The 12,387-nt window shown below is 45.3% G+C and overlaps 1 protein-coding gene across 2 annotated transcripts in view; it reads left to right on the forward strand.

Annotated features, from left to right (window-relative positions):
* CDH13 (cadherin 13) overlaps positions 1-12,387 on the forward strand; it is a gene marked incomplete at its 3' end in the record, with an annotated part of 1,052,451 nt that overhangs the window by 946,555 nt on the left and 93,509 nt on the right. For both annotated transcript variants that reach the window (XM_081106984.1, XM_081106983.1), the window contains exon 9: positions 8,367-8,549. In XM_081106984.1, coding sequence (XP_080963110.1) covers positions 8,367-8,549 — 183 coding nt within the window. The remainder of the gene's footprint in view (positions 1-8,366; positions 8,550-12,387) is intronic.

Genomic DNA, 12,387 nt, shown 5'->3' on the forward strand with positions numbered 1-12,387 from the left:
AGTGGCTGGAAGCTCTCACTCTAGCATCTGACTTATCTCTTCACTGTGTGAACTATCTCCTGTGAGTGTTGAAAACCAAAGCTTTATATCACTCCTCATCTTCAAAGAGAATAAAGCACTTAGAAAATTTTAAATAGATGGAGAATAGGTCAAAGACATTCACCCATGTCTGGGGCCATGATGATCTGGTGGGTTTCTGAATGTTCTCCTCCCATCTTGGTCCTACAGTCACCTTGGGGTGTGCTATGGGACATGGATGGGGAAGGATTCAGTAGGTTCCAGGTATCTTGAAGACTGGCTGATGAGCAGACTGTGGTTCTCAGCCAAGCAACTTCAGAGTGCCTTACAGGTTCTGTTGCTAATCACTTCTTAGACATAATGGCTTCTTTAAGATACCAGCTGAGCCCCGCCGGTGTGGTGCAGTGGTTGAGTGTCAACCTATGAACCAAGAGATCCTCAGTTGATTCCTGGTCAGGGCACATGTCTGGGTTGCAGGCTAGATCCCCAGCAGGGGGCATGCCGGAGGCAGCTGATTGATGTCTCTCTCTAATCTATATTTCTATCTCTATCCTTCTTCCTTTCTCTCTCTCTAAAATCAATAAAAAATATATTTATTTTTGTTTTTATTCTTTTTTTGGTTAATTCTCACCCGAGGATATTTTTCCATTGATTTTTAGGGAGAGTGGAAGAGAGAGGGGAAGATAGAGAGAAACATTGATGTGAGAGAAACACATCTATTGGTTGCCTCTGTACAGCTCTGATGGCCTGGGCTGGAGAGGAGCCTGCAACCAAGGTACTTGCCCTTGACCAGAATTGAACCCGGTACCCTTGGTCTGCAGGCCAATGCTCTATCCACTAAGCCAAACCGGGTAGGGCTTTTTTTTTTTAGAATATTTTTTATTGATTTCAGAGGGGAAGGGAAAGGAAGAGAGAGATAGAAACATCAATAATGAGAGAGAATCATTGATCAGCTGCATCCTGCGCACCCACCCCCCTACTGGGGATGGAGCCCGCAACCAGGGCATGTGCCCTTGACCAGAATTAAACCCAGGACCCTTCAGTCTGCAGGCTGATGCTCTATCCACTGAGCCAAACCAGCTAGGGTGATAAAAAATATATTTTAAAAAAAGATACCAGCTGAACTTTATTTAGAATTCTGTACATTTATTAAAATGTTATTTAAATACTAGAAGCCCAGTGCACGAAAATTTGTGCACTTGGGGGGGGAATACCTTAGCCCAGCCTATGCCCTCTTGCAGTCTTGGACCCCTCAGGGGATGTCTACCTGCTGGCTTAGGCCCACTCCCTGGGGGATCGTGCCTAAGCTGGCAGTCAGACATCCCTCTGGCAGCCCAGGAGCCCTCGGGGGATGTCACCACCACCGCCGCTGTGCTGGCCAGCCATGAACCGGCTTCTGGCTGAGCATCACTCCCCCTGTGGAAGTGCACTGACTACCAGGGGGCAGCTCCTGCATTGAGCTTCTGTCCCCTGGTGGTCAGTGCACATCATAGTGATTGGTTGTTCCTGGTCGTTCCGCCACTAGGATCAATTTGGATATTACCCTTTTATTATATAGGATCATATATATGTTATGTATACTTTACATATATAATTACATTTTTATATTACTTTATATGAATTTTATTGAATTTATTGGGGTACCGTTAGTTAATAAAATTATATAGGTTTCAAGTGTACAATTCAATAATACATCATCTGTATACTGTATTGTGTGTTCACCAAAGTCAAGTCTCCATCCATCACCATTTACTCCCCCTTAATTCTCTTCTATTGCCCCTAGTCCCCCTTCCCTCTTATAATCACCTCATTTTATATTTTTAAATATTTTATATTATACTAGAGGCCCAGTGCACAAAATTCATGCACGGGTAAGGTCCCTAGGCCTGGCTGGCGATCAGGGCCGACTGGGGCCTTCCTTCCCCTGGCTGCCGGCTGCTGGCCAGGGCCTCCCTCCAGTGGTCAGCGCATGTCATAGTGAGCGGTCGAACTCCCAATATTTTGAACTCCCAAGGGGACAATTTGCATATTAGTCTTTTATTATATAGGATTACATGTAATATTATACATAAAGTGAACATAAACATTAAGTGTAAGCAGAAGAAAATGCTCTATGTTTTCTTCTAAAAGTTTTCTTGTTTTACCTTTCACATTTTGTGTATGATGTGAGGTAGGGGTCAAGATTCATTGTTTTCTCCACATGGATAGCCAGTTGACCCAGTACCACTTACTGAAATGACCATTAGCTGGAAACTAAATTGTGTCTAAATAGAAAAGCCTCCATAATTGGCCACAGGTGCAGCCTTGGATGTGTGACAGCAGAGAAATGGTAGAAAACAAATTATCTGGATATGTCACAGGTAATCAAAACATATAAAGAAATGGGGTGGCTGGGAGGGAATGTGTCAGTCTAAAAAGCTGTAAGCCCCAAGGGGGAAGAGTAGTGCCCCTCTCACTTACTGCTGTGTTTGCTGTGCCTGTAACAGATACTTAATGAATACTTATTAAAATTAATTCTTGCATCTTTCTATCCTGGGATGAATCCTAATCATAAATAGAAGGAAACTGGGTGTTTAATATAGCTATTCTTTCTAAATGTGGGTGCTATAGTTAACACCATATGCGTTGGCAATGAAGGGCCAGTTGTTAGAGCAAGACAAAAATAAGTAAATAGGTGAATACAGGTATACATGTGAGAAGAAAGAGCTTCTCCCACACCAATCCAGAGAAATAAGATACACATATATAACTATGCTAGAGGCCCAGTACACAAAATTTGTGTATGGGGTGGGAGGTCCCTCAGCCAGGCCTGCACCCTCTCACAATCTGGGACCCCTCAGGGGATGTCCACCTGCCAGGAGTCGTACGTCCCTCTCTCAGTCCAGGACCACTGGCTCCTAACCACTTGCCTGCCTACCTGCCTACCTGCCTGCCTGATTGCCCCTAACCACTCTGCCTGCCTGCCTGATCACCCCTAATTGCTCACTTGCCTGCCTGATCACCCCTAACTGCTCACCTGCCTGCCTGACCACCCCTATCCGCTTCTGCCTCGGCCCCCGCCATGGCAGTTTCATCCAGAAGGACATCCGGACGGTCGTTGGGCTATCCGGTCTAATTAGCATATTACACTTTTATTATTATAGATTATAAGCAGACTAATGAGAACAGAGAGAATCACAGGGGTTTAAGCCATATTCTCCAATTTATTTCTAAGAATTTCATATGATACAGAATAAAATCCATCATCATCATCATCACTAACAAATATGTATTTCTCACCCTATGCCAGACAATGTGCCAAAGTCCTTGAAAGTACTGTATTATTGATATTAATTACAGTTTCTACCCAGTAGGCCATCAGCCAGAGATTAGATTTTTCCAAAACTCCATATCCTTTACATAAATATAAGTAAAGGTGTTTGCAAGTTAAATTTTTGATTATCTCTCCCTCACCCTTTTATCCTCATAAATAGAAATTGATGTTTATAAAATTTTCTGGGAACTTGATTTTTAATATTCCAAAGCCAGGGTCCAGATAACTGCATCCCAGATTTTCAAGTTCAACATCAGTTCTCCACGAAACCTCAGAGTGGACAGCTCATGAACCTGGACTCCCTTCATCAAGTATTCAAGCTTGCATATGTCCAATCCCTTACCATCATCCACTGTCACTTCTTCCCCACACGCAGATTTCTCGCCTGCTAATCATTATTCGCATCTTCTAAGTTAACCTTAACCTACAAACCAGCTCTTTGCTCTATGAGGAAGAGCATTCATTCTTGGTGTATAATAAAATGCAAGTCCCTCCTTCCCCTTGTGATGGATGACCTTTGTGGCGAGTTCAGGCAGGGTCTGGAGACAAAGCCGTGTACAAGACAGATGCACACCGGGCCTCCAGCTTCCTCAAATCATAAATGTCCATGCCAAACTCACCCCGCCTGTCAAAGAAAGAAGAATGAAATAACTCAGTTCTGAATTTAGAGGAGAGAGCTAATGAGCCTCAGGACGTCCCAAGCCAATTGCTCACACTGATTATGTAAAAATATGTTTTGCATCTGGTATTTGATTTGCCACACAGTTTAACAGAAAAGTAACTTTATCTATTTTTCCAATTAAAGGAAGTAATGTTACAATCAATATTTTCTCCTTCTCTGGTGTGGAAATTAATGTCTGTCTATTGTTTTTAAATCACAAAGTGAGCATTACTATAGAAATATAAAATGGCACTATTTCATTTTAATCTATTTAATTTTCCATTCTTGAATTACATAATGGGGTTAAAACATTGAATAGAATTAATAGGGTGAGTATTTAATTAAGCAATAATGAGTTTCTAAATGGATGCTCAAGGAAACTGGCTTTATAGTTTATGCAAGAATCGGATAATGGTGTTAACAAAGACTATAATAATTATGTTGAATGTTTTCTATATTTAAAGATTTTTTTTCTGAATTCTCTCAGGAGTAGATTTAAACATAATCCAGTTCCTTGATTAGACTCCACTTTGTTTTGCAAGTAAATTCCAAATGCCTTTCCATGGCCCACAAGGCCCTGCGTAACCTGACTCTATCCTCCTCTGGAGTCCAATAGCAAACAGTTCTCCCAGGCTGGCCTGCACTCCGGCCACAACCACCTTCCCTGTTCCACAGACGCATCATGCTCCCTCTGCCACTGGCCTTTGCACCTACTGTTCCAGATGCCAGGAATGCACTCACACTTTCACCTCACTACCTCCTCCTCTTCTTTCAGTCCCCACGGAGTTCTTCCCTAACGACCCTCCCCAGTCTGGGTCAGGTACCACCCCGCTCACCATCTGCCCAAGGTACAGGCTCTCCAGGAACTATGTTATTTCATTCCTAGCACCTAACACATTTTTATAATTATACTTATACCATGTCTGTTTTTTTACTAGTGTATCCCCAGAACATAATACTATATCACGCCTGGCATGCAAAAGCCATCTCACCAAATGCTGGAAGATGGGTTGATGGATAGATGGATAGATAGATAGATAGATAGATAGATAGATAGATAGATAGATAAAAGTTGGATAGAAGATGGAGGGAGGGTGGAAGGGATGATGGATGGGTGGATGGTGAGTGGGTAGATGGATTGCAGGTAAATGTGTCTACATTTCTACATTACTACATCTAAGGGCATGTTAGGGCCACAATACATACTTTGAGAATTCCTAGAACAATACCATCCTCTCATTCCACTTGGGATTCATTTGCTCACACACTAAAAAGGTATTCAGTGCCAGCCAGCTTTAGTAGGTTCTGTAGACATGAAATAAAAAGGTTATTGGTGAAGCTGCATAGGCTAGTCTTACTTAGACATGGCCTAAATGTTAATTTTACAGATTTATTCATCTATTCATCCACCATATTTTCATATGCCTAGTACTGTGCTATGTACTAGAAATCAGGACTGAATGAACTATCCACTGTACCATTAGGTACAGTGCCTAAGGTTCTAAAATCAATTAAAAAAAGAATTTTTAGGGTCAAAGAAAATTTTAATTGTTTCCTTATATCAGAAAAATATCAAATTTTTAAAGCCCATGAAAACATATTATGGTATGAGGGACCAATGAAGGTAAAAGTGTCTAAGGTCCACCAAAGTCATAATGCAGCCCTGTGAGGTGTCCTGGAGAACAAGAGAGAGCAGTCCATTCCCTACCTTTCTCGAGCATTCAGGGAAGTGGCAGAATCAAGCATCCATCAATGAGTCAGCCCCTCTTAGTGTCACTCCTGCATAGCTCGATCCCTTCACATTTCCTCTTAGCCCTCGCCTCTGATGCCAGGTTCCACTTCCTACATTTAAGACCAGCCATTCATTCATTCATTCATTCAGCATATACCTACTGAGTCCCTTCTGTGTACCTAGCATCTTGTGTAGGGCTGTAGTCAAAGCCCTATACAAGGCAGATGCACACAGAGCCTCCAGTTTCCTCAAATCATGATCTGTTCTTATAGTGTCTTCACCTCAGCAACATAACATTCAGCTCCTTTGACAAAGCAACATCTCACCTAGGTATTGGATGTAACAGCATTTCCACCTGACTGATGGTTTCCAGCATCCTCCAGTCTTAGCACTCACCATGCCAGTAATTGTCCACCTGCTGTTCTAAGGTACAGGTGTCAGAAGAGGCACAAGGACAGGTTGATAGCTGACGTCTACTGTGATCAGTAGGGACAGAGAGCTAGCTCTCTGGGTCTGGACCACAGCAGAGGCGAAGGACTGGCATAAGCAATGTGGGCATGAGTAATAGAACTTGTTGAAAGCAGAGACTGCTGAAATCCAGGAACCTTAGATCTGACCTGTGGGTCACTGAACAGCTTTGGATAAACCACTTCCTTCCTTCCCTCTCTGTACCTATATCTTCATCTGCGACCTGAAAGGAATAGATAGCACATGTGCCACCATGTCCCCCTCCTGAACACACGGCAGACAGCAGTACAGCCTCCTTCTTGCTGTGCTCAGATGCACTGGGGGCCCCTCAACACTGAGCTCAGGTAGCCTCACCAATACACAAGCCTGGCTCTTTCATTGACAACTTGCCATCCTTGAACTTGGACTCAATCATGCTTTTCACCCCGAGCTTTGTATTAGAATTATGCGAGCAAGTTAAGAAAATGCTAAGCCCAGGCCTTACCCAAGACCAACTGAATTAGAATAGAACCATAGGACCCAGGTTTTGGGAGGGTTGGGGTTTTTTTTGCTTTTTTTAAACGTGTTTTTTGAAAGCCCCTGAAGAGATTATAATGTGCAGACAGAGCTGAGAACCAGTGGTCTAGATTTCCAGCTCAGGAATTCTATGAGGAGGAGGGAAAGACATAAGATAGGACTTAGTTAAACAAGAATCAGAGGAATTGGCCAAAATAATTGTCTCCTGGAGCTGTGTCTCATATTTTCATGTGTCTAGTACTATGCTGTGTGCTAGCATCCTCCATGTCCCTCCTCACTCCGCTGCTTTCCATCCTGCGCGCATGTTCCAAGCATTCCCCAGCTGCCCTTTCACGGAAGGGAAACAACTCACCCAGGTTTGCTGAGGTGTGATAGACAAATTAGTTCCCATCCGCTCCCCACCCCCCAAGGCATCAAGATTAAGGCTTATGATTAATGATTTGCAAGTCAATTAATCAGCTGCTGCTTCCGAAACCTCATTTCTCAAATTACTTCCTTTGTACACAAAAGCTCTTTGATGTCATCTTACTGTCTCTAGACTCGCTTTCCTACTAATTGAAATTCCAAGCTATTTCTTCTTCTTGTCAGCTTATTGGTATGACTTGTTTGTAAAATATTTGCAAATGGATTACTGTTCACCTGTACTGTGTCAGAGGTAAGCACCAAAACAATACTTTATGCTTCCAGCTAAAGGAATGTGCTAATGATAGCTTGTGAAATTCTCTATCTATGGGAAAGCCAATTTTTCATTTATTGATTTATTTCCACACACCTACTTGCAACAAGTATTTGAGATGTATTACAATAAAAACACAGGTACAACAAGGCCTCCAACAATTGATTTATGAATTTCCTTAGAAGATAGTTCTTTAAAGTCACACTAGTTGGGTCCAAGGGGTGGGAAGGATGAAACTGGCTTTCTTCATTGGGGAATATGGTGCAATCTAGCAGAGGCTCTGTAGCCAAACGCAGGGGTTCAGTTCCAGTCTCTTCACTGATGAGCTCAGGTAGCCTCACCAATACACAAGCCTGGCTCTTTCATTGACAACTTGCCATCCTTGAACTTGGACTCAATCATGCTTTTCACCCCAAGCTTCGTATTAGAATTATGCGAGCAGGTTAAGAAAATGCTAAGCCCAGGCCTTACCCAAGACCAACTGAATTAGAATAGAACCATAGGACCCAGGTTTTGGGAGGGTTATCTGGTTATCTGGTCACCTTGTAATTTAGGGTAGGTGAGGCTGCAGGAACACAAGCAAGCCAAAATATAGAAAGGCACAAACTCAACAGAAGTTTGTTTCTCATTCATCAACAGTTCAGGCAGGTGTTACCTGATGCTAGGCTGCTCCCCTCCATGTGGTGACACGGGGACCCAAACCCCTTCCCTCTTGTGGCTCAATCCTCCCCCTGGGTTCTTGTGACTGTCTACATTCAGGTAGACTGGAGAAGGGAACAAAGAAGAGGCACTACTGTTCTCCATCATAATCTTCTTCCTGTTTCATTATTCATTATTAAATGAGGTTATATGATAATGTCAAAGCCTATGGTTAAAGAGTTCTGTAAATGGTCTTTCCAATGTTGTTTTTCTTTTGTATGTGTGTGTGTGTGTGTGTGTATTTTTTCAAAATAATGACAATAACCATCTGCTTTGTTTGCAGTTTCAAGCCACAGTTGAGGAAGGAGCCGTGGGAGTTATTGTCAACTTGACAGTTGAAGACAAGGATGACCTCACCACGGGCGCGTGGAGGGCTGCCTACACCATCATCAATGGAAACCCTGGCCAGAGCTTTGAAATCCACACCAACCCCCAGAACAACGAGGGGATGCTTTCCGTCGTCAAGGTAGGGGTGCTTCCAGCTGCTCCTCCCTCCGCACCTGAGCTCTGAGGCCCGCGATGGGGCTCATGGCCTCATTACATGGGGACTGTCCAGGATAAGTCAGCCCTAGTCGCTCCCTCCCGGAATTCAAAAGAAAAAGACTCATGACTTAAGGGTGTACTGGTGTCCTCACCACCATAAAACTAACCTGTTTTACAGCTTCCAGAAAACTCAAACTTATGTGTAACCTTAAAAAACCCAAGCTTAATTTTTAAATGAGATTCTCCATGTGTTTAACAATGAATTATCAAAGATATGCAAAAATAGAGTGAGTGAAGGTTTTCTAAAGATCTGTGCTCCAAATAGGAATTATTACATTTCTTTTTAATCTTTCTTAGCAGGGTCTCAGTTATTCTCTTGAAAATGAGATAATTACACCCACGGGCTAGTTCTTGGTGTGAAACCTCCTGTGCGCATTGCTGCCCAGCATGCGGACCCTCTGGTTGCAGGTGGAACAAGGAGGAAATGTGATAATGAGTGTTAAGCCCTAGGCTCCTGCCAGTGCCCTGGAAACACTGGGTGGGAGGGTGGTGTTGGCAGAACGTACTGGCGGCTCAGTGTCCTAACAGGATTTTCATACACTTCTACTCTCTGGGAGCTTCTGCCAAGCCAGGACATTCATTGGGACAGTTTCTTTTCTGGTAGGCGAAGCCATTTGCCTCACAAGCAGGAAGTAATCATATTGATAGTAATTGTAGCCATGGACAGAGCAGAAACATTGCTACCTACCCTCTGTGTGCCCTGGGCCAGGACACCTACGTATGTGTTCTGTGGCTGAGTTTCCTCAGCTATAAAACGAGGGTGATAATACCACCCACCTCTCAGGCCGATGTGAGGAATTCATGAGCTAATATGTAAACAAATTCAGAACAGTGGTAGGCATGAGAGCCTGTGTACGTTCCCTGAGACTGCTGTAACAAATGACCACAAACTCAGTGGCTTATAAAAACATAAATTTATCCTTACACTTTTGGGGGCCGAACTCCAAGATCAGTTTCAGGGTACTCAAGTTGCAGGGCTGGTTCCTTCTGGGGGCTCTACGGGAGAATCGATTTCCTCGTCCTTTCCAGCCTCTGCAGCTGCCTGCATTCCTTGGCTCGTGGCCCCTTCCTGTATCTTCAAAGCCAGCAGCACAGCGTCTTCATATCTCTGACTGACCTGCCTGCTGCCCTCTTTGAAGGCTCTTTGTGATGATACCGGGCTCACTGGGATAACCCAGGACCACCTCCCCATCTCAAGGTCCCTTTTGCCATCTAAGCACATACTCACAGGCTCGGGGAATAAGAACGGTGGACACATTTGGTGGTCATTATTCAGCTGCTATGGGACCATATAAACAACTACACCCACAAAGTTCCACAGTGCCCTTGGGTGCCGAAGCCACTGAAAATAGAAATCTTGGAGAGCTTCCAGCTTGTTCCAGAACATGAGGGCTCTGGGCTCCTCCAGGCCTGCCCTTTCCACACCTCTTCCAAAATGAACCTCAAATGTTTGCCAGGAAAGAGCAGCCTCTAGGTCCTCCGAGTTCTTCTCCCCTAATAACACCGGCAACAGCAGAGTTGTTAGGAGATCCTGACACTGCCCCCGGCACCCACCACGGCGGCTTCAAAGCTGTGAAAGTCATAAAATAACACGGCCACTGCCTGTCCTCATTCACTGGCCTCATGTCTGCAAAAGCTGTCAGCAGCTTCCCAGGCCTGCACCGAAAGACAACGCCTGGGGAAATATGCATCCCCCTCTGGGACCCTGGAGGAGCACAGTTCTCCCACGTGTGCTTGTGTTTGCACAATGCTATGTGTCTGAAATGTTAGCACCTAGAAGCTCACCTGGAACACTAGTTAACATGCAGGCCACACCACGCAGCACCTGCTGAACCGGAACCTGAAGGAGAGGTGCCCCAGGTGGCGCTGGTGTTTGCAGAGCACAGCCCTGGGGATGAGGACCGCCATTGAATGAGAAGTTTCCACCTGCAGACTCCTGAGGAGGAAGTTTCATGGAGCCTGGGGTCTGCCTGGGCTTCAGTTTTTCTAGGGAGTGGACTTCCTGTACTTCAGAATCGGGACAGAGACTCCCCTCCCGTCCACTGCCTGCCACACGCATCCCTACCCAGGCCTCGAGCTCCCCCTGCCTCTCAGCACACCTGGTCAGAGCCCAGGACAGCCCTCGAGAGCAGTGGTTCCCAACCTTTTGTGGGCCATGCCCCACCTAAGCATCTCTAAAATCCTGATGTCCCTGCTGTGACATGTAATTCTTATTATTCAAAAAGTGAACTCCTATTCACCTAGAGGAAGCCTAAAAGGCCATCAGCTTGGTCTAAACAAGCTTCCAAAGAGCATGGCATCCATGAAAGAGAAAAATAAAAGAAAGGACAATTGAAGTACTGAGGAAGAAGTCACTGAGAAATTGTTTAAAAAATAATAATAATATGAAGTGATATGAAAAAGTAGCAAATAAAGTTTCAAAACATATAATAGAGAACTGAAATGCATCAATATGTCACAATATATCCTAATATATAAAGAGCTATAGTCCATCATGACCTAAACGTCTGGATGGACAACCAAACAATAGGCTAGGGTCCCAGCCGGCACAGCAGAAGTCAGTCCTGGGTCCCGGCCAGCACGGCAGAAGTCAGCCCTAGGTCCCAGTGGCCCATGGCGGGAGTCTGTCCTGAGCCCCGGCTGCCTGCAGTGCGGCAGCAGAAAGGAGCTTTGGGAACGGAGCCATGTTGTCATCGGGCTGGCCTCTGGGCCCCTCCTCCTGCCCACAGGCTCTAGGGAACCAGAGCCATGCTGCCATCGGACTGGCATCTTGGTCCCTACCCCCCGCCCATAGGCTCCAGGAACTGGAGCCGTGCTGCTATCGGACTGGCCTCTGGGTCCCTCCACCCTGGCCCACAAGCCTGGGGAACCAGAGCCATGCTGCAACAGGACTGGACCCTACCAGAGGGATCCTGGATTGTGAGAGCGTGCATGCTGGGCTGAGAGAACACCCCCGCCCCCCCCCCCCCAATACACGAATTTCGTGCACCGGGACTCTAGTATTTATATACTGTATATGAGGCCCCTAGAACCATAAGAAATGCAAAAAAATCATTGTTAATAACTTATTCTCCAATTGCCCCTCTTAAAAATCAAATTGCCCCACTGTGGGCCGTGTGTCCCATGTTGGGAACCACTGCTCTAGAGGCAGCCTGGCCACACCCCCGTGCTCTCCACTTGCTAGCAACCAGGGATGCTTTCAGCTGCAATCACAGAACGCAGGCTGATAGTGGCTTCAGTAATACAGAAAATCTAATTGTCTCCATAACTAAACTAAGGGAGGGGCTCTAGGCAACTCAAGGCGTCAGAGAGCCAGCAGGGACAATGCAGATGTTCTGGCTTTTTCCTCAAGGACAGAAAATGGCTCAAAGGCCCAGGCATCACATCTTCCCTGTGCTGTGATGCAAGACAGGAAGCAAGGAAGCAGCCAGAAGAGAGAAAGAGAGAGAGAGAGAGAGAGAGAATGTCTGCCCCTATCCTCTCATTAGGAAGGTGGGTAAGGGAAAAGGGATGTGGGCATGGCCATGGGGCCGCCAGCCCCAAGTAGCGCTGTCCTGACCAGCAGCAGGCAGCGCCCTGAAAAACTAGAGAAGTCTCAGGATTGTGTGGTTTGCGGGGGAGTCCTGCCTCCCAACAGGACCAACTCCGACTGGTCCTGGCAAATGAGCACTGGTTTCCTCTTTAAATCCTTCTGGTCAGAAACACCCTTAGTTGCTTTGTAAACCTACTTCAAAATGTCAGCTACTCTTTCAGCCGAATAT

This window comes from Myotis nattereri, assembly GCF_964212035.1.
Source record: "Myotis nattereri genome assembly, chromosome: 15".
NCBI classification, from domain to species: domain Eukaryota; kingdom Metazoa; phylum Chordata; class Mammalia; order Chiroptera; family Vespertilionidae; genus Myotis; species Myotis nattereri.